General features: G+C 43.7%; 2 protein-coding genes across 4 annotated transcripts in view; one reads left to right on the plus strand and one right to left on the minus strand.

Moving 5' to 3' along the window:
- WASHC5 (WASH complex subunit 5) overlaps nt 1-8,010 on the minus strand; it is a 49,848-nt gene extending 41,838 nt beyond the window's left edge. The window contains exons 1-5 of one of the 2 annotated variants that reach the window (XM_081204392.1): nt 7,786-8,010; nt 3,814-4,110; nt 2,449-2,594; nt 550-634; nt 199-299 (exon numbers count right to left, since the gene is read on the minus strand). In XM_081204392.1, the coding sequence (XP_081060518.1) occupies nt 199-299; nt 550-634; nt 2,449-2,594; nt 3,814-3,999 (518 nt within the window). In that variant the 5' untranslated portion in view covers nt 4,000-4,110; nt 7,786-8,010. The remainder of the gene's footprint in view (nt 1-198; nt 300-549; nt 635-2,448; nt 2,595-3,813; nt 4,111-7,785) is intronic. The other variant, XM_081204391.1, reaches the window with a different exon arrangement.
- A 139-nt stretch (nt 8,011-8,149) lies between these two features.
- The window catches only part of NSMCE2 (NSE2 (MMS21) homolog, SMC5-SMC6 complex SUMO ligase), a 213,190-nt gene continuing 195,588 nt past the window's right edge, over nt 8,150-25,751 (plus strand). Inside the window, exons 1-2 of one of the 2 annotated variants that reach the window (XM_081205195.1) lie at nt 8,150-8,385; nt 9,704-9,850. In XM_081205195.1, the coding sequence (XP_081061321.1) occupies nt 9,718-9,850 (133 nt within the window). In that variant the 5' untranslated portion in view covers nt 8,150-8,385; nt 9,704-9,717. The remainder of the gene's footprint in view (nt 8,386-9,703; nt 9,851-25,751) is intronic. The other variant, XM_081205196.1, reaches the window with a different exon arrangement.

The raw sequence follows: 25,751 nt of genomic DNA on the forward strand, positions 1-25,751 counted from the left end.
ATGTAGGATGTCATCACACTCTGCAGTTCGTGTGCCTGACAACCCTAACTCCATATAAGTCCCATTGAAACTGGGACCTTCTGAACACAAAGCAGGCGCTATTCCACTGAGTCATGTGATTCCCAGCAGACGTTCAGCTTGCTATCTTTCTGGGAAATGCTAGCCAGAATCAAAAATGGTCAGCAACGGTCAGAATACCTGTATCTATAGTAGGAAACCAGCATTCTCTCTCGCACCTCCCCTTCAATTTTCTGATCGATGACGAGCAACATGACACCATACAGATAAAGGGCTTCACACTACAGTGCAGGGGAAAAATAATAATAACAATATTGTGCTCACTGACATCAATAGTTTCAAAGGCCAAAAACAGTGCTGCCTAGTAGATCCAATTCATTCATTATTAGTAAATTGCTTTAGGTGATTCCACAACCAGGCCGATCCAGTAAATCACTTCACCTGAATTAACACGATAATCCAATCTCTTGTTTTTTGCACAGAACTGCGGAACAGGCGAGTCTATTATCGCACAGAAGCCGGAGCGCTTACCAGCAGTTGTTTGCCATCCTCATTCAGCAGCACTGTTTCTATGGTTTGCTGGATGTAAATTCCTTCATTGAGGTCATCTAGATATCTAGGAACAGCATAAAAATCAAGAATAAAGTTCAGTCGTTAATGGCTTACCAGCTGCAACGGATCTCTTTCTGGACACCAGTTGTTGGGAATCACAAAAAAGGAGCGTGCTGCTGCGCTCAGGCTATGTTTACTGGTTGGCCACTGTGAGAACAGAGTAGCCTTTGGCCTGACCCACCAGGGCCATTCTTAGGTAAGGTTGTCTAGCCCTAAGAATAAGGAGTCTTGATGGGAGATGTCTCACGACAGCTAGGACAGAATGGTTTTTATATCTGGGTCGAGCAGCGTATCAAAAGGTGGATAGCAAGCTTGACGCTGAGGGATACATTCACGACCTCCCATGGTGAGGTGAATTCAACCTGCCTTTCCTTCAGCTTTCATGATATATTTGTACAAGCAGCTCCTTTAAGGACCAGTAGGCTTTCTTCCTAGAGATGGGACTACTCAGTCTCAAGAATAGGGAGCAGGGTCTTAAGACCTCCTACCTCACCAATTTTTTTTATCTCTTGTAATACTTTCGGGATTGGCTCTGTTGGTTCTTCCACAGATACCATCACGTTGTCTGCAAATGCTTTTAAATTTATATTGTCCCTGTCCCACTCTTTAATATCTTGATTACATTTTACATTGAGCCAATACTTCTAAAAACTATTATAAACAACAAAGGTGACAACGGACAGCCTTGTCTTGTTCCTTCAGTTTTTTTACAGTTCTCAGTCAGGACATTATTTAGTACAGTGGTACCTCGGGTTAAGTACTTAATTCATTCCAGAGGTCTGTACTTAACCTGAAACTGTTCTTAACCTGAAGCACCACTTTAGCTAATGGGGCCTCCTGCTGCTGCTGTACCGCAGGAGCACGATTTCTGTTCTCATCCTGAAGCAAAGTTCTTAACTTGAAGCACTATTTCTGGGTTAGCGGAGTCTGTAACCTGAAGCGTATGTAACCTGAAGCGTATGTAACCCGAGGTACCACTGTATCAACTCATCTGACTGGTCAGTATATATATTGCTTTGACACCTTGTATAAGTGTGTCTCCACAACTCATATATTCTAAAACTTTAAACATAAAATCCCAGGAGACATTATAAAAGGAATGCAACCAGGGCTATCGTTATGTTAAGTCAGGCAACGATCCCAAGTTCAGGGCATGTTTTGCATGTCTGCATGCACAAACAAAGCATTCCAGACACCAGCTCATTTGCTTTGCCCTGTAGAAATCAATGGGCACCATTTTGAGCAAAGCCCACCACAGACTGCAAGCACATTTTTTTGGCGAAGCTTTGCTGATGCCACCAGTATATGCAACTAAGCTAAGATTCACAGCCATTGTCTCTTATTAACATTTAGCGGTGGCTAAACCCACCTTTTCAGTAGCTTGCACAGGGCTTACGGTCCACTGACATTGTCTTTACGCCCAAAATACCATCAACTTCTGAAATAAAGTTGGCTGCACCAAGCAGCAGGGTCTTTTCAGTTGTGGGCCCCAACTCCCCCATCTACATCCTTCTTAGCTTTTTCAAAAGTATTTGAAAATGTCATGTTCTCCTCAGCTGTTAATGTAATGCTGATGCCTCTTCCCTTTAAAAAAAACTGTGCCATTGTTCATTGCCTGTTTTGAATTAACTGCTACAAATGATTCTCAGGGTTGCTTCCAATGCTATAATTCTACAATTCTATAATCTAATTTTCTTGCAATTTTATATTGCCAGTTGCTGAGGCCACACAAGCTTAAAAAGTAAGAAAAAAACAGAATCAAAGTTTCAGGGGGAAAGGGGGAAGAGATCACAAGTTTTGGAGCCAGCAATTACGCACCTGTTTAAGTCAACAATATATTTATGAACGCTTTGGAAAGCCAGATAGAATCTCGTCAAGATTTCTATGTTGTTCTCACGAAATTCGTCGTCTAGATCCTGGAGGTCAGGTTTGGCTTCCAACTTCCCTTCCCATAGCTCAGGTCCCTGCGATGAAGAAACAATCATTTCAACGAAATATGGCATAAAGAAAGGACCATCTTATTATTTGCCAAATATCAATGTGCACTTGCTGTGAATTACTGTAACGATAAGTTTTATTATGCATGCTTCACCAGAAAGTCACAAGAAAGTTATGGCAATAAAAACACAACATTCAAAACAAATTAGAATCACAACTAGGGTGGGTGCTAAAAAATACTTCCGTGTTGAAAGCCAGGTTAAAAAGTTGCATCATCGGCATATGAGGAAAGTTGCATAACTGAAGATACCAGATACAGCTATATAGGGAGGGAATCCAACAAGTTAGGGTTGTCAACAGAGAATGACCTCTCCTGGGAGAGTCTGTAGGAAAGGAGGCAGTCGTTCAGATCTTTGGGGCCTACATAATTCAATCAGTTTTAATCACTTTAAAGAACAGAGAGTTTAAATAAGGCTCCAGCGAAGCAAAATTTCTTAATAATAATAATAATAATATTTTTTATTTATACCCCACCCTCCCCGGCCAGAGCCGGGCTCAGGGCAGCTAACACCAGTAAAATTACAATAAAAATATAATAGGGAAAAGAAAAAAAACCCTAATTTAAAATACAAGTTAAAATACAATTTAAAATGCATCCTTATTTTAAAAGGAGCCCATAGATCAAAACCATAAGGGGAGGGAAACATAAGGGTCAGGCTGAGTCCAAACCAAAGGCCAGGCAGAACAGCTGTGTCTTGCAGGCCCTGTGGAAAGATGTCAAGTCCCGCAGGGCCCTAGTCTCTTGTGACAGAGTGTTCCACCAAGACGGAGCCAGTACTGAAAAGGCCCTGGCCCTAGTTGAGACCAATCTAACCACCTTGTGACCTGGGACCTCCACAGTGTTGTCATTTGTGGACCTTAAGGTCCTCCATGGGACATACCAGGAGAGGCGGTCGCATAGGTATGTGGGTCCTAGACCACATAGAGCTTTAAAGGTCAAAACCAGCACCTTAAACCTGACCCTGTACTCCACTGGGAGCCAGTGCAGTTGGTAAAGCACTGGATGAATGTGATCCCGCAGCAAGGACCCCGTAAGGAGCCTCGCCGTGGCATTCTGCACCCGCTGGAGTTTCTGGGTCAGCTTCAAGGGCAGCCCTGTGTAGAGCGAGTTACAATAATCAAGTCTGGAGGTGACCGTCGCATGGATCACTGTGGCCAGGTCAGGGTGGGAAAGGTATTTCTTACCTTGAAATAGCTGAAATCAAATATAATATCGCCATATTTCTGCTGATCAGCCTTGTTTCTGAGTCGAAAAACACCCGGAACGAACTCGGAGAGTCTCAACAGTTCAGCAATGATAGCATTTCCACAAGAGACAATTCTGAGAATGGCCTGCCCGCAGTGATTATTTTCCGCTAGGAAGTCCACCATGGCGAAGAATAGTAGGATTCTTCCAAAAGTATCTTTTCAACCCAAGTTTGTACTTTCACTCTTTTAAGTTATCTGAAGGAAGATGCATTGCTGAGAGTGCCATTAATGTACCTGAAAAACAGCAACCACTGAACATATTTGACATTGCATATTCATCATTTCTCAGTTTATGATGTGTTCCCATTCCGCTACCCAACACATTTTTTTTTAATTACAAGCCTGTTCTTAAAATATGTTTTTCTCAACACCATGGAATAGGGTTTCACAGCATGAACAAAACACCTTTTTCTTAAGTCAGACGAGCAACAACAGCACATTCTTCTCTGAAAAATAAGTTGAGGATACCTGCTTAAAATGAAATGCAGCCCATTGGATAAAACAGATAATGAATTGGCAGCCCACGAGTTGTTATTAGCGCCCCCCCAACATTTTTCTTTCTTTAAAAAACTGCTGTGTTAAGAATGTCTCTTTAGAAGTGGGTTATAAATATGTTCTATAGTAAATTTTAGGGACGCGGGTGGCGCTGTGGGTAAAACCTCAGCGCCTAGGACTTGCCGATCACATGGTAGCTTCGTCACGCTGGCCACGTGACCCGGAAGTGTCTGCAGACAGCGCTGGCTCCCGGCCTCTAGAGTGAGATGAGCGCACAACCCTAGAGTGTCAAGACTGGCCCGTACGGGCAGGGGTACCTTTACCTTTATAGTAAATTTTATCCAGCAGGGCTTAGGAAGGAAAAGATGGAGAATAAATGCCCCAAACTAAAAATATGTTGGCACTGTTAGCTTTTTACAAGAACTATATTTGATAAAAGATTGATTTCTTAGTGCCATTTTGAAGATCTTCCTCTTACTTTGCTTTTCACAACAGCACTTCCAAGCTTTATTTCAGGAGGGTAAAACATGGATCCACAGTTACACTCACAAGGAAAACGAAAGAAAAAAAGTGTTTTCAAGTTGCAAGAAACAACAACAGCAATATATATATTATATGTGTGCAGACACACACACATACATCTACGTATATATACATATACAGTGGGCGCTCAGGCTGTGAACGTGATCCGTGCGGGATGCACGCTTGCAACCCGCAGCGTTCGCAACCTGTGTCTGCGCATGCGCGGGTTGCAATTCGGTGCTTCTGCACATGTGCGACCGCTGAAACCCGGAAGTAACCTGTTCCGGTACTTCTGGGTTTCGGCGGTCCGCAACCCAAAAAAACGCAACCTGAAGTGTCTGTAACCCGAGGTATGACTGTATACACACATACACACACACATTGCATGCACACACATAATTTCTCCTGCTCTGGAGGAGAGGACTTGAACCCATGGCTTCAAATTACCGGTACAAGAAAGGAGATTCTGATTAAATATCAGGAGAACTTTCTGACAGTAAGAGCTATTTGAAAAGGGAAAGTGCTGCTTTTGACCCATAAAGCCTTAAACGGCTCAGGACCGCAATACCTCAAGGTCTGCCTCTCCTCGTATAAACTGACCTGGACCCTGCGACCATCCTCTGAGCCCTTTCTTTGTGGGTCTCCTCCACGAGAGGTTCAGAGAGCGGCAACATGAGAAAGGGCCTTTTTTGCAGTGGCACCCTACTTTTGAGATGCTCTCCTCAGGGAGGTTTGCCTGCTGCCTTCATCTGAAGGCAGCCCTGTTTAGGAAGCGTTTAAGGTCTAACCTTTTGCCGTGTTTTTATTATTCCGCTGGGAGCCGCCCAGAACGGCTGGCTCAACCCAGTCAGATGGGTGGCATACAAATAATAAAATTTTTATTTTTCATAATTTTGATAAGAGAGGTCCAGAGGGTGGCAACATGGGAACAGGCCTTCTCTGCAGTGGCTCCCCATCTGTGGAATGCCCTCCCCAGGGAAGTCTTCATTGAAAGACCTACATTGGCTCCCAGTATGTTTCCAAGCACAATTCAAAGTGTTGGTGCTGGCCTTGAAAGCCCTAAACGGCCTTGGCCCAGTATACCTGAAGGAGCGTCTCCACCCCCATCGTTCAGCCCAGACACTGATATCCAGCGCTGAGAGCCTTCTGGTGGTTCCCTCGCTGCGAGAAGCCAAGTTACAGGGAACCAGGCAGAGGGCCTTCTTGGTAGTGGCACCCGCCCTGTGGAACGCCCTCCCACCAGATGTCAAAGAGAACAACTACTACCAGACTTTTGGAAGACATATGAAGCAGCCCTCTTTAGGGAAACTTTTAATGTTTGATGCATGACTGTATTTTAATATTGTGTTGGAAGCCGCCCAGAGTGGCTGGGGAAGCCCAGCCAGATGGGTGGGTACAAATAATAAATTATTATTATTATTATTACACACCTTTAGGAGTCAGGCAAAAATATTCCTTTTGAACTAGGGCTTTGGTTGATTTGATTGACACCCTATGCCTTTTTAAAATGTGGGTATTGTGAGGGAGGGAGGTTTATTGGGTTGCTGTTTTTATTTTGATCCTATATTTTGTGCTTTGTATTTTGATTTTGTTCTGTGAGCTGCCCTGAGACCACTGGGTTATAGGGCATTATATAACTTCAATAAATAATAACAGTGCTTCCCCCCCCTTACAAAAAATGTTTAGGGGTACTCTCATTTTCCTACTCATATTGAAATACTGCCCTTCAATGAGGCCAAACTTAGATTCACCAAATGTTTAGGGGTACACACACCACTACGTAACCCCAGGAAAAAACCACTGAATAATAATAATAATAATCTTTAGGCGGCGGGCAAAAATGCTCCTCTTCAACTAGGCCTCTCCTAACACTGCATGCATTTTATAAAAAGGCAAAACAGCCATACCACCTATTCCACGATTCTATAGCCTATTTTGTGTGTTGGTTTGTTTTTGGAGGGACGCGGGTGGCGCTGTGGGTTAAACCACAGAGCCTAGGGCTTGCTGATCAGAAGGTCAGTGGTTCGAACCCCTGCAACAGGGTGAGCTCCCGTTGCTCAGTCCTTGCTCCTGCCAACCTAGCAATTCGAAAGCACGTCAAAGTGCAAGTAGATAAATAGGTACCGCTCCGGCGGGAAGGTAAACAGCATTTCCGTGCGATGGTCTGGTTCGCCAGAAGCGGCTTAGTCATGCTGGCCCCATGACCCGGAAAAACTGTTTGCGGACAAACGTCGGCTCCCTCGGCCAGTAAAGCAAGATGAGCGCTGCAACCCCAGAGTCAGTCACGATTGGACCTAATGGTCAGGGGTCCCTTTACCTTTACCTCGGGTTACATATGCTTCAGGTTACAGACTCCGCTAACCCAGAAATAGTACCTCGGGTTAAGAACTTTGCTTCAGGATGAGAACAGAAATCGTGTGGCGGTAGTGGGAGGTCCCCATTAGCTAAAGTGGTGCTTCAGGTTAAGAACAGTTTCAGGTTAAGAATGGACCTCCGGAACGAATTAAGTACGTAACCAGAGGCACCACTGTAATAATAATATTTAGTCCCCGGGCAAAAAGGTTCCTCTTCAACCAGGCCTCTCCTAACACTGCATTCATTTTATAAAAAGGCAAAACAGCCATACCACCTATTCCATGATTCTGTAGCCTATTTTGTGTGTTGGTTTGTTTTTGGAAGGGGAGAATTTTGCAAAGCCTGCATTTGCACGGGGCAGCAATGCTTTTGGGAGAAACTGCCCCCGGGTTTCCTGTTCCAAACACGGGATCTTTTGCAGCAGAAAGTGAGAGTCGTCGCGGGGGCAGCACCCCTATAATTAGAGCCTCGTTAACCCCCCCCCCAATGGTTGTTAACAAACAACCATTGTTTACCCCCAGGGCCCCCTGCACTTACTCGGCTTGCAGCTGGGATCTTTGCAAAGGGAGGGAGCGGCGGTTCTTCTTCTTCTGCAGCCCCGTTATTTTGCAGAGCCCAGCAGGTCTTTCGCAAGCAGCAGCAACGACCCGGGTCGACCAGCCCTTGGGGCGAAAAGGGAGAGAGGATCAGGATCCCGGAAACGCGAGGGGGCAAAGAAAGGAGCTTGCAGCTGCCAAACGCCGTCGGTGTTGCAAAGCGCTGGGCTGAGCCTTCCTCCCCGCCTCGCATCACATGAGGGTTTCCCGGGTCATGTGAACAGGCGCCGGCTGATGATGAGACGCGCGTTTCCCGCCGCTGCCCCACCTCTCCCCACACCCACAACCCCGGGGATACGTGCGCCAGGCAAGCGGGGGGACGGCCGAGGGATGCAAAAATAAGAATAAAATAAGAATAAGAAATAGTGATCTTCGCAAGGCAACTGCAAAAAAGGAAAAGGAAAATAAAAGTGGGAGGAGGACGCATCCTGCCCGCCTCCTCTTTCTCAGGAACTAAGGGGGAGGACAGAGTCAAGTGAGCGGAGTGGGTGTGTACCTCCAGTCATTTGTAACCTCTCTCTTTTAAAACTTATTAAATAAGGTATAAAGACATTTATTTGTTTTTAAAGTATAGAGAGAGAGGGGTGGGAACTTGCCTTCCAAGAGGACAGATTTTGCTCAGATTTTATTTTTATTGTGATGATGCTATTCTATGGTATTTTATTCTTCTTAGATATGCTGCAAGTGGCTGGGGGAAACCCAGCTAGGTGGGCGGGGTATAAATAATAATAAACGCCATTATTATTATTATTAAGTTCCCTGCCCCGAGGAGCTTGCAGTCCGGCAGTTCTGCCCAGGCGGTGGAGAAGCTTTGGGAACGCAGACTGGGCTTCAGGAGTCTTCTTGACCCTTTCCCCCCCCATAGTTCCTAAATGCGTGGCAACAAGTTGTGGGTAGTAGTTTGAAGGGGTGGGGAGGAATTTATTTATTTGTTGTTTTGTCGGCCTGCTTTATAAACCACGACTTTTCCACAAGTTTCCATGTGCTCATGTTTGTTGCTGCTTGGATTCTAGACCTTTGGAATCACAGTTTTGAGTTTAGGCCCTGAAGGCAGGATTGAATCTAGGGTGGTTTTGTTTTGTTGCTGTTTTTGCTTCACAGAGATTCTCCTTTTATGTATTTATTGGGGAAGCTGGCTTTCTTTTTACAATACTTCTAAATGTGTTTAATCAGCACTGTATAAATTTATGTTTTATATATATATACACACACACACCAAAATGATTTTTAGAACTGTGCAGCCTGAGCACCTTTAAGAAAAAGGTGAAATCGGCCTCATTAAGAAAAAGAGGTCAGAATAGGCCAATATTTATGTGGACTGTCCCCAGATCAAGATTGCTTCTTTAGGTTCTCAGATTTTAACCTAGCTCAAGGTTGTCATCTGAACTAGCCAGATCAAGCACATTTTTATTTTTCAGTCCATGAAAAATAGATTTGAGAACCCTCTTGCCTCAAAATGGCAATTAGACATTGTGTTGTGGCGACTGCAACCTTGGTTTAGGAACCCATTTGGCCCCTAAACTTCAAATATTGAGGATAGTATAGTATGAAATTATTTTTTTTAATTTGTGGAGTACGGATAGGTATTCAAGGTCATGGGCTATTTTTCTACACAGTTCTGCACGACGTATTGTTGTGAACAGGAATTTTTGACTGACAAATAGGAAAGACGGGGAAAGGGAGAGGTTTCTTTGTGTTGCGGAAGAGATGAGAGTTTGTTTGGCTCAAATTAGACCAACTATAAATGAGATCAAGTAGGCACCCCTGCCTTCCAAGAGATGGGAAAATGTGTGCATGAATGTGCATTGCAAAGTGGCACAGTGTCAGAACTGTAAAAACATACGTTATATTTTTTTCAGGAAACACGTCAACAATGTCTGGGCGCTCTGTGGTCTCCTTCAGCGCTGTGGATGCCTGCCTTTCGTCTCTGAAAACCTGCCAGTCCAACATAAGTACTGGAATGGACATTGCTACAACCGTTGCTCTGGACCTTGTGGAAAGTAAAAGTGAGTTGCGGGTTTGTTTTGTGTTTTTGGAGTGGCTATCATTTGTGCTGTTGCTTTATTTTCTTTAAAGAAGAAACCCAGCCAGGTGGGCAGGGTATAAATAATAAAATTATTATTATTATTATTATTATTATATTCCACCTTGATCAGACCAAATCTGGAATACTGTGTCCAATTCTGGGCACCACAATTTAAGAAGGATGTTGACAAGCTGGAATGTGTGCAGAGGAGAGGAGATAAGAAAGCCATCTTCAAATATCTGAAGGGCTCTCATATGGAAGATGAGCAAGCTTGTTTTCTTCTGCGCTGGAATGTAGGACTCAGACCAGTGGCTTCAAGTTGCACAAAAAGAGATTCAGACTAAACGTTCGAAAAAACTTTGACAGTAAGAGCTGTTCAGCAGTGGAACAGACTCCCTTGGGAGGTTGTGGAATCACCTTCCTTGGAGGTTTTTAAGCAGAGGTTGGATGGCCATTTGTCATGGATGCTGTAGTTGAGGTTCCTGCATTTCAGGGGGTTGGACTAGATGACCCTTGGGTCCCTTCCAACTCGAAGATTCTATGATTCTAAAGCTTTAGTTGAGTGTTAGAATGCAAATGGGGCCCTGGATAAATGTTCAGGGCCTCCAAACAGCAGTAGCTGTTTAGCTTTGTTAAAGTGCACTTCAAAGAAGTCGTAGTGTTCCATCCTGACACGTAAATTCTCCCCCCTGCATTGTGAATTGCATTTTGAATGACAAATCAGAACCAGACATAAATGTGATCAGGAATGTGGCTTATTTTCGGTCAGCACCAGCAACGAATGGCGGATTCCCTCCGGAAGTGAGTGTTCTGGTTTTCAAACGTTGTTTCGGAAGCCGAACATCTGACAGCGCTTCCGCGGCTTCCAATTGGCTGAAGGAGCTTTCTGCAGCCAATCGGAAGTTGTGCTTTGGAAGTCGAACGGACTTCCGGAACAGATTCTGTTCGACTTCCAAGGTACACTTCTAGAGTTACTTCTGCTAAATGAGCCATCGTAGGTCAGTGAAAATTAGTTTCCCGCAGAGGGGATTTGATTTAAATCAAATCGATTTAAATCACGGTTTAAATCATGATTTATATCACTAGTCGGTAAGACTTGATTTAAATCCTTTTTTTTTTTTTTAAACAGAAAGACTCATTCTTGCTGGTATAATCTTAATATTTACAACCAGATGAAGGTTCCATTTTTGGAATAATAGATTTTCAGAGTATTTTTACAGTTATATCAAAAATTACTGATTTGGTTATGCCATTAGAAATACACAGACAGATAATTATGAAATTATTGTGAGGCTTAATAAGTTAACTTATATTTGGACAACTTTTCTGCTGTACTTTTTATTGGAAGGATCATTTCCTTAATAACAATTTAAACAATTTATTTAACTAAAACAATAACATTATAGCATATGTTTCCATGTTTGTTAACTGATGTGGTTAAACATTTTTTTAAAAAACAAAAACAAAACTTAGACATGAAAAACTTAAAACAAATCCTTATTTCCTGATGGAATAGCCTTTTGACTATAATGTAACTTAAATAGAAAAGTACCTTTAGAAAGATTTTTTTCCTCCAAAAGCATTTTATTTTAAAAATCTGATTTAAATTAAAAAAAAAGATTTAAAATAAATTAATTAAAAAAATAATTGATTTTTCTCCACCCTGGTCTCCCGGACCTTTTAGACTCTCCTTTCCATGTACTATCTGAAACCAAAGGGGTGGTTTTTGCCCGATGTGACATATTTTGGCATTATTTTCCATTCATCTACTCCGCTAATAATGTGAGTCTGAGAAGAGGGGACCATCTTAGAATGGAAATAACTTTTCAGAGCCTTTTTGAGTAAAGGGCAGGAAAGAAATGCTGCAAATCGATAAATATAAATGGATAATAAAAGTTCCTTTCTTTTTTGCAAATCATCTTTACGTATTGGTTTCTTTTAATTTACATTCATAGAATCACATTATAACATCTGAGTTCTCCTGTGGCTAAACATGTATTTCTAAATAATAATAAAGAAAACATAAACAAAAATTTGTGCTTAATTGCTTGATTCATTTGCATTCCTTTCATACTTGACTTCCCTCCCCTTCTTACTTGGGCCCTATGTTTTACTTATTTGAATGCCTCTCTTAGCACGTCTATGAGTTTGTTTTCCTGTTTTTCCACTATATTTTAGTATTTTTTCTGACAGAAGGTATTCTAAACCAGTCAAAATTTCAATTTCCCCGTGATAGTCTTTCAAATATTGTTTGAATATGTTCCAATCTTAAATTTTTGTTTTCTTTGATCTCTTAACTGCCCAGTCAACTTGTCCATCTCCGCGTACTCCATTAATTTGGTCAACCAAATTAATAAGAGTCTAATAAAAGTTTCTGTACATTTCGAGGCAAGGTAAAGAAGCTGTGGGCAGATATTCTTTTTTCTATAAAATTACTGTAAGTGTATCTGTGCGTTTTGAGAGGAGGTAAAGAAAGGGAATTAAGATTGCCGGAAGAAATATCAACAACCTCCTATATGCAGATGACACAACATTGATGGCAGAAAGTGAGGAGGAATTAAAGAACCTTTTAATGAGGGTGAAAGAGGAGAGCGCAAAATATGGTCTGAAGCTCAACATCAAAAAAACGAAGATCATGGCCACTGGTCCCATCACCTCCTGGCAAATAGAAGGGGAAGAAATGGAAGCAGTGAGAGATTTTACTTTCTTGGGCTCCATGATCACTGCAGATGGTGACAGCAGTCACAAAATTAAAAGACGCCTGCTCCTTGGGAGAAAAGCAATGACAAACCTAGACAGCATCTTAAAAAGCAGAGACATCACCTTGCCAACAAAGGTCCGTCTAGTTAAAGCTATGGTTTTCCCAGTAGTGATGTATGGAAGTGAGAGCTGGACCATAAAGAAGGCTGATCGCCGAAGAATTGATGCTTTTGAAATATGGTGCTGGAGGAGACTCTTGAGAGTCCCATGGACTGCAAGAAGATCAAACCTATCCATATTGAAGGAGTGAGCCCTGAGTGCTCACTAGAAGGACAGATCCTGAAGCTGAGGCTCCAATACTTTGGTCACCTCATGAGAAGAGAAGACTCCCTGGAGAAGACCCTGATGTTGGGAAAGATGGAGGGCACAAGGAGAAGGGGATGGCAGAGGACGAGATGGTTGGACACTGTTCTCGAAGCTACCAACTTGAGTTTGACTAAACTGCGGTAGGCAGTGGAAGACAGGAGTGCCTGGCGTGCTCTGGTCCATGGGGTCACGAAGAGTCGGACACGACTAAACGACTAAACGACTAAACAACAACAACAAAGAAAGTGGAAACGATATATTATGGTAGAGCACTAGAGGGAGCCCTTGCCAAAGTTAATCTCCATGGACGTGAAAGAATCCAAGTCACTTTGAAATTTAAAAATTTAAGCAGTGCTTTTTTTCAGGGGGTACTTGAGGCAGTTATGGGCACCTATTTTTCTAGCGGGGGGGGGGGGGCAAAGCACTGGATTTAAACATTTTATTTTAGAACTGTGTGCCCAAGTTAGTAGTTGAACTGGCGTGTCACCTGCTTCTTAATTGATTAATCAACCAGTTTAAATTCAAATGCATTTCCATATTGTCAAAGCCTTACGTTTTTCGTTTAGGTATACGAAGTGCAAGCAAATGTTATTTTTAAGCAAGCAACTCCACTATTTGCTGTCAGAAACAGAGGCTTCCTTTTTCATATTTTCTGTTTCAGACCCTGTTACAATTAGACGCCAGAGAATGAAAACGAACCTAATAGCCCCATTTTAAACTTCCCCCACCCCAAATAAAATAAAAAGTTTTGGTTGTTTAGGGCCGCAAGCCTCGCAGCATTCACAATCCTAGACTCGGAAGGAAGTTCTACTGAGTTTAACATGATTTATTTCCAGGAACATGACTAGAGCGTCACCCTAAATATGTTAACACTGAAGTCTGCTTTGTTTTCCTTTTCCCCATAAGGAACATTATTAAGTTTTGTTTTTAAAAAACCATCTACCGTTTGATTGCAAGAAAGCCTTTAAGCAGTTTACAAAACAGCATGAAGTAAAACGTTAGAGGTCTTGGCAAAAAGCAGTTAAAAGCAAGTACAATTGAGTCTCAGCTGGGAGAGCGGCTCAGGATTCATAAAATATTGTGGACAATTGGCAGTAAGTCCCACTGTACCCATTGGCTTACTCCCCAGTAAAGTGGTACAGTATTTAGGATCCCAGCCTGAGCCAGAGTTGTTCCTGCAGAGGAGGTCCACTATGGCAGTTGTATTATTAACAACCCATTTGAAAACGGATTTAAATGTTTGTTTGTTTGGAGTGTGAATGATTCACACTTAAAGCTTCAGAGGTGCTGATTCAGTCAATTTGGAAAGAGAGTTTGCTGTCTCAGTCAGGATCGGACAACATTTACATAGAGGCCTTAAAGGTAAAGGTAAAGGGACCCCTGACCGTTAGGTCCAGTCGCAGACGATTCTGGGGTTGCAGCGCTCATCTCACTTTACTGGCCAAGGGAGCCGACGTTTGTCCACAGACAGTTTTTCCAGGTCATGTGGCCAGCATGACTAAGCCGCTTCTGGTGAACCAGAGCAGCGCACGGAAACAGCGTTTACCTTCCTGCCGGAGTGGTACCTATTTATCTACTTGCACTTTGACGTGCTTTCGAACTGCTAGGTTGGCAGGAGCAGGGACCGAGCAACGGGAGCTCACCCCGTCGTGGGGATTCGAACCGCCGACCTTCTGATCAGCAAGCCCTAGGCTCTGTGGTTTAGATACTTAGGAAGGATTAAAGTTGTGTGCCATGAAAAACATTTGTTCATTTCCGTGGCAAATATGTTGCACAACTTTCCCCCCTTGCCTTAAATAAAGCCCTTTTGTTGCTCTTTTTTTTTGGGGGGGGGTGTTGCTGTTGTGGATTACTATTTAAGATAGTTTGCAGCCTTCTGATCTTTGAGAATCTGAAGCAGTCTACGTCCGTAAGATACACAATACAGTAAATTACAAAAATAAATCTATTAAGCCGCAGCGATTAAAAAACAATACTATCCGAACCAGCAGCCAATCACATTTTTTTAAAAAACAAACCAACAGGCCACAGAATAACACATGAAAAGCCTATTGAAATAAAAGAAAATGCTTCTGTTAATAATAGCGTGAGGGGAATGTCAAAAACTGTTGTTGGACTCCTTGCTTTGAGTCAACTACGCTCTTTGTGTGTGTCTCTGTATCTGTGTGTTGTGTTTGTATATATATTACTTACACACACACACACACACACACAAATAATATATTTAGCTTTGTGTGAAAATGACTAATTAATAGTAACGACCCACCCTGCCACCACCCCAGTTTCCAAGAGGAAGACAGTCAGCAAGATTTAAGAAGCCGAACCAGCTGGAACAAATTAACTGAAAACACAGCTGACGTGTGTGTTCGGTCTGGAGATTCCTTTATGTAAATATTACGCATCTCTAGCCTTCCCCGTGTTAGTCACTGCGCTTTGTGTAAATCCTTCCAGAAGGGGGGGGCATACCAGGGTCTCTCCACCTTTCCCCACCCCAGCCATGATCCGGTATTTTTAACTGCAGCAGTCTGTGCAAATGTTGATGCCTACCGAACAGACCCAAAGGGAGGAAAATAATGTTGTGCTTTGAAAATTGTTCCGTCTGCACAAGTGTTTCTGCTTGATGGAAAGATTGCTGCCTGTCCCCTGTCCCCGGTGGGCTGTTCTCGGGGGTATCCTGACCCCCCAGAGTGGATTTGTGGGTGGTGCATGGGGGAAGAGGAATTGCGGAAGCCCTGTTGCACAGTTATTATTGTCATTTATTAAATTTGTTCACTGCCTTCCTTTCTATGCTCCCATGGTTGTCCGCAACTACCAGAACTCCTTGCACTGGCTTCTACTGGTGGGGCAACTAAATAATAATAATAATAATAATAATAATAATAATAATAATAATAATAATAATAATAATAATAATAATAATAATATACCCCGCCCTTCCTGGTTCAAAAACTGGGCTCAGGGCGGCTAACAACAAATTTAGCTTCCTGCAGCCAATCGGAAGCCACACTTTGGTTTCTGAATGTTTTGGAAGTTGAACGGACTTCCGAAACAGATTCCATTCGACTTCCAAGGTATGATTGTACTGCCCTGTGTGGCTAAGTTATAAAAGGCTTATTCTTACTCTTAGTCTTAATCTTGTTTAGAAGCATTCTAATTCTCACGTATCCTTGCATGAATAAATGTGACAGTTGAATTGTTGCTCGCCTCGCAGATCAGGTTGACGTCCCTTTTGACTTTGTCCTCATTCTGGTTCTGCCAGTGACTCATTTTCATACCCTCAAGGGAAGTCGCTTAATATTCTCCATGCCTCTTGTTTCCCATCTGAAAAATCAGAACCCTCCCATTACCTGTGGTTTCATCAACGCTTGCTAGAATTCTGCTGGTTCCTGTATTCAATTCAATTCAAGGTTTCTTCCTGCCAGATTTTAGCGCCTGATAAAATTCCTACATTGTTTGCTTGAAGTGCTCCTGTTAGTAAGCACTATTCAGTTAACACAGAGAGAACCAACTTCTAAATTTTCAATCGTCCCTTATTATGAATAATAATCTTCATTAGTTATAAAATGCCTCTTAAAAAACAAGAACAATTATTCTCCTGATTCTTGCTGTCCCCAGGAGCAGTTGGTCCAGTAATATAGTTGACATCACCTGGCACAAAGGACATCTCAGGCGTGCTGAGGGCTGAGGGGCGATTCTGCAACCTCAAAAGATTCCCACAGCAGTGCAATGGGTCCTTCTAAGAATGCTCACGGTATATTAACGCAAATAGCATTTATATGAAATCTGCACAGAAGATTATTAGAGGAGTTCAGACAACCTGCCTCTTGCATTAAAACAAGGCTCCCCATTTTGTGCTGTTATGGGAAACAGCCGTAGCCGTAGCTCAGTGGCACAAGGGACGTGGGTGGTGCTGTGGTCTAAACCACAACCTCTTGGGCTTGCCTATCAAAAGGTCGGCTGTTTGAATCCCCGCGACAGGGTGAGCTCCCGTTGCTCTGTCCCAGCTCCTGCCAACCTAGCAGTTCGAAAGCATACCAGTGCAAGTAGATAAATAGGTACCACTCTGGCGGGAAGGTAAACGGCGTTTCTGTGCACGCTGGCTTCCATCCTATTGCGCCAGAAGTGGTTTAGTCATGCTGGCCACATGACCCGGAAGGCTGTCTGTGGACAAACGCCAGCTCCCTCGGCCTGAAAAGCAAGATGCTCGCTGCAACCCCATAATCGCCTTTGACTGGACTTAACCGTCCAGTGTTCATTTACCTTTACCTTAGCAGTGGCAGTACATCCTCCTTGCATGCAGAAAGTCCCAGTAATGATTCTCATAATTTTTAGGCAGGGGCTGTGAAAACCCTCTGTCTGAAATCCTTGATTGCTGCTAGGAATGAACTTACAAATACAAAACTTTCTGCAGAAAAATAAAGCAATGGGAAAGGTTTTTGTTTATAGAGTTGCCAGGAAGGGCTAGATTTATGTGCATGAAATGGCAGGAGGCACATTTTTTCCTGTTGGTTTAGCTCCGCTTTCTTCCCTCTTCGTAGCTGTCAGAAAAGGAAAAGGCCAGGGTCTGGCGAAGGAGAGTATTTTATCTGTCCTGGCCTGGCTTCTGTGTTCAGTAAATGTTCAATACGAGGTTGCTTTTGGGTTTTCGTCTCACTTTTCTGCCACACGATGGCACACTTTCCATTTTCCTGTTTCAGCTTTTGTCAAAACCAGTCATGATTAGTACCTGTTGCTGCTGTAAAAGATAAATTCATCATATTCTTGAAGCATTCCCCTGCTTTCCCTGCCCTGTACTAAGAAAAGGCCAGCTGGTCAAAAGACATTGTGGTCCATATGAATGCTGCTTCCAGATTCTTACGTCAGATGGGATGAATGGTCAGAAGTGGAAGTTCTGAGAGTCCCGTAAATGCAAAGATTTTAAACATTTAGAATGCTACCCATCTATTTTGCTCCCTACTGGTAAAAAAAAATTAAATTTAAATTTTGAGTATGTAAACATGTGTGCATAGCATGGGAGAACAGTAAGCAATAACTGCGTGCAGCACAAAAATGGGTATTAAAAGTTATTTCTTGTGATGCTTCTCTTGGGACACATTTCTGCATCTGCCTGTTTACTGTACAATAACATGCCCCCCCCCCCCGCATTTCTATCTCTTAAGGCTTGTGTTTCACCTTGGGCAGTACAGTGGTACCTTGGGTTACAGATGCTTCAGGTTACAGACGCTGCTAACCCAGAAATAGTACTTCAGGTTAAGAACTTTGCTTCAGGATGAGAACAGAAATCGTGCAGCAGTGGCGCAGCAGCAGTAGCGGGAGGCCCCATTAGCTAAAGTGGTACATCAGGTTAAGAATAGTTTCAGGTTAAGAACGGACCTCCGGAAAGAATTAAGTTCTTAACCCGAGGTACCACTGTAGTACATATTCCCACAGTGCATTTGAGGGTGGCGTTTCAGCAGCCCACTATGTGCATTTGCCGGTATGTCTGTAACTTTTGCCTATCCATTCATGCACACATGTCAACAAATGTTCCCACAGTAGGATGAAGCGTGCTGCTGCGGTACTGCCCCACACCCTGAACTTACAAAATGAGTGTATTTAGTTGGTGGGGGGTAGCCAATGTATTGTTCCCCCCTACTAGTGTTTGCTGGACTACAACTCCCATCATCCCTGACTATTAGCCATGCAGGTTGAGGCTGATGGAATCGGAGTCCAGCAACATCTCCCAGGCATTTCCTTGGCTGTCCCTTTATTACACCAATGCCCACAGCAGAAAGTGCAAAATGAAAGTGCATGCAAACTTTCCGAGAACGAGTACTACATCAGCTGTCCTCCTGCCATCCCATAATTTACTTTCCTGGCCCTGCCTTTTATCCCAGGGGATGGGGGAGGCGGCAGAGATATTACCACGGCTTTCCTGTTCTTCGGACTCCAGTGATGCTGTGCCAGATACCATTCTGCTGTGTGCGGGTTTATGCCGGATTAGAGGAGATGAATAAGGAAACGGATAAAGTCTGTAATGCGCCGAGGTGCTTAGCTTTGCATTCAGGAGTACGTTCCCCTGTTGCTAAAAAAACACACCTCTGCCCTTGTTTTAATTATAACTCCATTCCCTTCTGCAACGAGGCGCGGGTGTGCCCTGAGATAATATAAAGGACGTACTTCACCAAACTCATTAGTTTTTCAAGGCATCTCACGGGTAAAAACTTGACCTTGTTAAATCTGAATCAGGCTTTCTGTGACAGTATGTGGGAGTAATTCTTCATCCAGTCTTATTAGTTTCAAGGCTACTTGGGAGCAATAATGCATAATGGAGGAGGTAGATGGCTGACAGGGAGATTTCCCCAGCCTCCTTGGCCTGGAGGGTGTTAGTTGGTCTCTGCTAGGAAGACACCAACATAGATAACTTCTTTTTCTCGATCTCATTCATACATGGACTGGATGTCTTGAGTGTATGGTTAAGACCCTAGCTACTGTTGCACTGACTGTAATCAGTCTGGAAAAGGAGCCTTGTAGGACTGGGCGATATATTGATATATCGTCCCAAACCGATTTGAAGTCAATGTTGTGATAATGGTTTCATAATTTCAGACTTGGCAATATATCGCAGATCCTGGTGCGTGTGTCTGTGTGCTATGAAAAAATCACAATGTGGGGAAAACCGCGAAGTCTGCTGATGCCTCCCATGATATATTGGTATACAGTGGTACCTCAGGTTAAGTACTTAATTCGTTCCGGAGGTCCATTCTTAACCTGAAACTGTTCTTAACCTGAAGCACCACTTTAGCTGTGGGGCCTCCCACAGCTGCAGCGCCACTGCTGCGCGATTTCTGTTCTCATCCTGAAGCAAAGTTCTTAACCCGAGGTACTATTTCTGGGTTAGCGGAGTCTGTAACCTGAAGCATATATAACCCGAGGTACCACTGTAATCACAATGTTTAGTTGGTGATAGATCCAGTGTGGTGTAGTAGTTAAGAGCGGTAGACTCGTAATCTGGGGAACCGGGTTCGCTTCCCCGCTCCTCCACATGCAGCTGCTGGGTGACCTTGGGCTAGTCACACTTCTCTGAAGTCTCTCAGCCCCACTCACCTCACAGAGTGTTTGTTGTGGGGGAGGAAGGGAAAGGAGAATGTTAGCTGCTTTGAGACTCCTTCGGGTAGTGATAAAGCGGGATATCAAATCCAAACTCAGCTTCATCACAATGTTTAAAACCTGATATTGCCCATCCCTAGAGCATAGCTTAGCGGTAGAACACATGGCATGCATGCAGAAGATCTCAGGTTCAGTCCTTGGCATCTCCAGTTAAAGAAAAGTCCAGGTAGCAGATGACTGGGAAGATTGTGTTTCTGAGACGCTGAAGACTGCCAGACACAGTAGACAGTTCTGGGCTGGGAGTACAGCCAGGGTTTGACCTGGTATAAGGGCAGCTTCTTGGGAAACTGGTGGAACATCAAGGCAATCAATGGGGAGTCTGAGAGAAGCTTTGTCCTTGCCTGAGGGACAGTAAATCACACAGTTCAGAGCTGGAGCAAACTCTTTATTAGAAAAAACACAGTCTTCACAGACTTGGCTGGGTTTCAGGACTAATGAGCATAGCATCTCATGCCCTGTAGGTCCTACAAATTGAAAAAGGTTCCTGAGACTAAAAGTCCCTGCCCGCCCCCCCCCCCAGCCATCTTTCTTCTCCTTTCCAGGGCTTCTTTCAAGCAATAGGAGACTGCGCCTGTTTGAAGCTAACTTCTGTGCGCTTTTCATGCCTCTTCTGGTTCTGGGAGACAAGTGGTGAAGGGAGCTTGTCGTGGCAGGAGGGAGAGACACCAGCCGGACTCATCTCTGGCTCTTGGCCACCCTCATCCCTTTCTCCTCCTTCATTCTTCTGCCTCTGATTCTTCTTTCTGTCACAGACTCTCCCAACTCATGGAGCCCTGTTACCCCCTTCAGCTTCCGACACCTCCTCTTCCAAGTCTTCTCCCTGTGATCATTGTCCCACCACTAGCTCTGGGGCTCTGAACCTTCTTCCCTTGGTGGTTCCCCAGCTGGTTGGACCCACCATTCATCTGCATCCAACCAGTCCATGACTGGTTCCTCAGACTGAGAAGCCAGGTGATTGTCGGACCATTATGCAACCAAGTGGAATCCTGTTGGGATGGCCAACAGGCTGACCTCCAGATGTTGTTGGACTACAACTCCCATTGGCCACAGCCAGCACTGCCACTAGTTGGAGATGATGGGATTTGTAGTTCAGCAATATCTGGAGGGCACCGCCTTGGCTGGCCCTGGTCTTGGATAGCAGAAGCTATTCCGTGCCGAGAAAGCCAAGCCATGCTGTCCCATGGCTATACCACCTGATTTTTCTTGCAGTAGAGATGTCTCCTGAGAAATCTCTATGTAGGACAAGAAGCTACAGTTAGAACTGGATATGGAACAACGGATTGGTTCAGAATTGGGAAAGGAGTACGAAAAGGCTGTATATTGTCTCCCTGCTTATTTAACTTATATACAGAATTCATCATGCGAAAGGCTGGGCTGGATGAATCCCAAGCCAGAATTAAGATTGCAGGAAGAAATATCAACAACTTCAGATATGCAGATGACACAACCTTGATGGCAGAAAGTGAGGAGGAATTAAAGAACCTTTTAATGAGGGTGAAAGAGGAGAGCGCAAAATATGGTCTGAAGATCAACATCAAAAAAACGAAGATAATGGTCCCATCACCTCCTGACAAATAGAAGGGGAAGAAATGGAGGCAGTGAGAGATTTTACTTTGTTGGGCTCCATGATCACTGCAGATGGTGACAGCAGTCACAAAATTAAAAGACGCCTGCTTCTTGGGAGAAAAGCAATGACACACCTAGACAGCATCTTAAAAGCAGAGACATCACCTTGCCAACAAAGGTCCGTCTAGTTAAAGCTATGGTTTTCCCAGTAGTGATGTATGGAAGTGAGAGCTGGACCATAAAGAAGGCTGATCGCCGAAGAATTGATGCTTTTGAATTATGGTGCTGGAGGAGACTCTTGAGAGTCCCATGGATCAAACCTCTCCATTCTGAAGGAAATCAGCCCTGAGTGCTCACTGGAAGGACAGATCGTGAAGCTGAGGCTCCAAGACTTTGGCCACCTCATGAGAAGAGAAGACTCCCTGGAGAAGACCCTGATGTTGGGAAAGATGGAGGGCACAAGGAGAAGGGGACGACAGAGATGAGATGGTTGCACAGTGTTCTCGAAGCTACCAACATGAGATTGACAAAACTGCGGGAGGCAGTGGAAGATGGGAGTGCCTGGCATGCTCTGGTCCATGGGGTCACGAAGAGTCGGACACGACTAAATGACCAAACAACAACAAAAGCACTGCTTGTTGAAGGAATAGGGACTGGTCTTTAGGAAGAGATGAGAATGGATGTTGGCTTGGGAAATGCTTCTTCGCATTGTTCCCTCTTCTCTCCTGCTCACACAGAAGAGTGGCCGAGAAACGCTAGGGGCTTTAAAAATAAAATATGAAGGGCCTATGTTTTAATTGTGCATCTGTGCCCCATGGGTTTGCGAGCTTAGGCCCCTATTTAGAAAACGGAATAAAGCAGAAAACACAATAAATATTCTGGTGTGGGGTAAAGTGAACTTATGCTGTTAAAACTCAGATGAAAGCAATACTAAACATCTCTTAACGACCGAAGGGTGCTGTTATTATGAAATGGTTTATAATTAACCTCTATAAGTCTTATTTAATTGTGTTGCGAGAGACTAAAGCAGGTTTTAAATCGGTTATTACGCAGCCCAGCGAGATAAATAACACAAACAGTTCGTTGAGTGGCCAATAACCCTTAAGGAAAATGATGTTCGCAGGGGATGGGAGCTTGCTTCACGTGTCTGAAGGGAGCAAGTGAAACCGGGCCTCAGCCGGGGATCTGGTGCAGCAGGCAGACTTGGATAACATTCTCACTTATTGGTTAAGTTCTCCTTAAACCAAACTGTTTTGGAGGAAAGCCTGCCTTTGCAACAGGTTTAAGTGGGGGACTTTGACCCTGGTGCAAAGTAAGTGAGGGTCAGATTGACCAGAATCAGACTCAAGCAGGTGAGGCCAGGGAGTCTTCTGGAGGAATTGGCTTGGACGGAAAAGTTGGCTTAAGGCCTGGTGTATCTCCATTGACTTGTAAGTTCAGCTCATGCTTTCCTCTGACCTAGAGGGCACCTTCGACCCACAGAGCCTACTCTGGTGATACAAAAGGCAGGATATTTCCGCTCAGTGGAATAGCAATGGATTCGCATGGTGCAGGGGCACATAATAATAATAATAATAATAATAATAATAATAATAATAATAATAATACTACAGTGGTGCCTCGCAAGACGAAAAGAATCCGTTCTGTGATTCTCTTCGTCTAGCGGTTTTTTCGTCTTGCAAAGCAAGCCCATTGAAGGATTAGCGGATTAGCGCTATTAGCGGCTTTTAGCGGCTTATCTGCTGATCGGATCAGCTGATAAGCGGCTTAGCGGCTTAGAAAAAGGGGGGGAAGGAAAAAAAAACCAGCAGGAACTCACAAGACATTGTCGTCTTGTGAAGCAAGCCCATAGGAAATTCATTTTGCGAAGCACCTCCAAAACGGAAAACCCTTTCGTCTAGTGGGTTTTCCGTCTTGCGAGGCATTCGTCTTGCGGGGCACCACTGTAATAATAATAATAATAATAATAATAATAATAATAATAATAATAATAATAATAATAATAATTTATTTGTACCTCACCCTTCTGGCTGGGTTTCCCCAGCTACTCTGGGCCATAGCTGTCAACATTTCCCTTTTTTAAAGGGAAATTCCCTTATTCCGAATAGGATTCCTTGCAAGAAAAGGGAAACGTTGACAGCTATTCTCTGTGCGGCTTCCAACAAAGATTAAAAATACATTAAAAAGTCACATTAAAAACTTCCCTGAACAGGGATGCCTTGAGATGTCTTCTAAATGTCAGGTAGTTGTTTATCTCTTTGACATCTGGTGGGAGGGCGTTCCACAGGGTGGGCGCCACTACCGAGAAGGCCCTCTGCCTGGTTCCCTGTAGCTTTGCTTCTCGTAGTGAGGGAACTGCCAGAAGGCCCTTGGCGCTGGACCTCAGCATCCGGGCAGAACGATGGGGGTGGAGACGCTCCTTCAGGTATACTGGGCTGAGGCCGTTTAGGGCTTTGAAGGTCAACACCAACACTTTGAATTGTGCTCGGAAACAACTTCATTTCCCAACATTGCCAGTTAAAATAGGTCTTCAAGAGGGCCTGGGGAGGACCCCTGTCTCAGGGAGCTACTGCCAGTCAGAATGGACAGTACCACTGATCCATTGTAAGCATACAGTGGTACCTCAGGTTAAGTACTTAAATCTTTCTGGAGGTCCGTTTTTAACCTGAAACTGTTCTTAACTTGAAGCACCACTTTAGCTAATGGGGCCTCCCACTGCCGTCGCACCACCGGAGCATGATTTCTGTTCTCATCCTGAAGCAAAGTTCTTAACCCGAGGTACTATTTCTGGGTTAGCGGAGTCTGTAACCTGAAGCGTATGTAACCTGAGGTACCACTGTACGTCCGCTTACCGTATGTAGAACTTGCTATCAGTTTGTAATCATGTCCTGGAAGCTGTTCTCGGTCTGATAATAGCCGGCTGAAATCGGTAGCCGCAATCAGGAGTGCCTGACAAATATGTGCAAACAACTGGGGGAGCCGAGGCAGATGGGCAGGGTATAAATAATAAATTATTACTATAAATTTTTATTATCTGGGTAACATTGGGAAAAAACCGCCTATGATTCTACAAATATGGGAGAGTTTGAAAGTGGGCGGCAGCCCCGGCTGCTGCAATACTCAGATGTTTGTTTATGCCAACCAGCCTCTCCCCCCAGAGAAACCTAGAAACTTTAGTTTTGGAATAGGAACTTGGGGAAACAATAAGCTGCTTTGTACTATATCAGGCCATATGCTCATTTTGCTTAGCATCACGTGCTCTTGACTGGCAGTGGCTCTCTAGAAATCATTTACAAGGGACTCAGCACCCTTGCTGAACCAAAATTCCCATGATATATATTTTTGGCAGCTAAAATAGAAGTAGGAAACCGCAGCTATAAAGTTTCCCTATAATGTGTAGCAGTGCCCATAAAGCTGCTTTAATTCTGCCCCAAAGATATTCTTCCTACTCCAGTTCCTGCTACAGATTTACCAATATAATTCGGATTAGCTCATGACAGAAATCAGGGGGCGTAAGAGCCCGGTTTAGCGGATGCTTTAAGTCCTCTTTTTAAATCTGTAGTGAAGTTGGCAAAACTTGGCCAACTCTATGCTGCCTTTAACCATCTAGCGTGCTCCTTTTTCTAGGAGTGTAGAAAGTTCTTGTGGAATTCTCTCTCCCTTCTTAGAGTTCAGCAGGTGTTGCCCACACACGGCCAGGAAAAACTTAGTATATTGCTCAAATTTGTGCATTGATTTTTATTTTTATTTTTTAAAAGAGCACGGCTTCTCTGTCTGCTTAACTGCCAAACCAAATTCCATGTTCGATTGCACACTGCTGCAATGGAATAGGTACATCCATGCAGCTTTGTTTATGCAAAACTGCCGGTGCCTATTACAAATAATAATTGACAGTGTTTCAAAAGCAAAACAAGCCACATGGATCGTTCCCCTTCCTCCCACCTCCTCTTGTATTCTGCGCATGAGAACCCCGGTAAATTTAGGATCCATATTGTGTAAAGTTTGTTCTTTCTAAAGTACTGCTAGTACATTAAGTTCTGTACAGTAAGTTCAAATAAAGATTAATCTTTTGATAGGCCGCACACCTAGAGATTAGAAAA

The sequence above is a fragment of the Podarcis bocagei genome, assembly GCF_964188305.1.
Source record: "Podarcis bocagei genome assembly, chromosome: 8".
Classification (NCBI taxonomy): domain Eukaryota; kingdom Metazoa; phylum Chordata; class Lepidosauria; order Squamata; family Lacertidae; genus Podarcis; species Podarcis bocagei.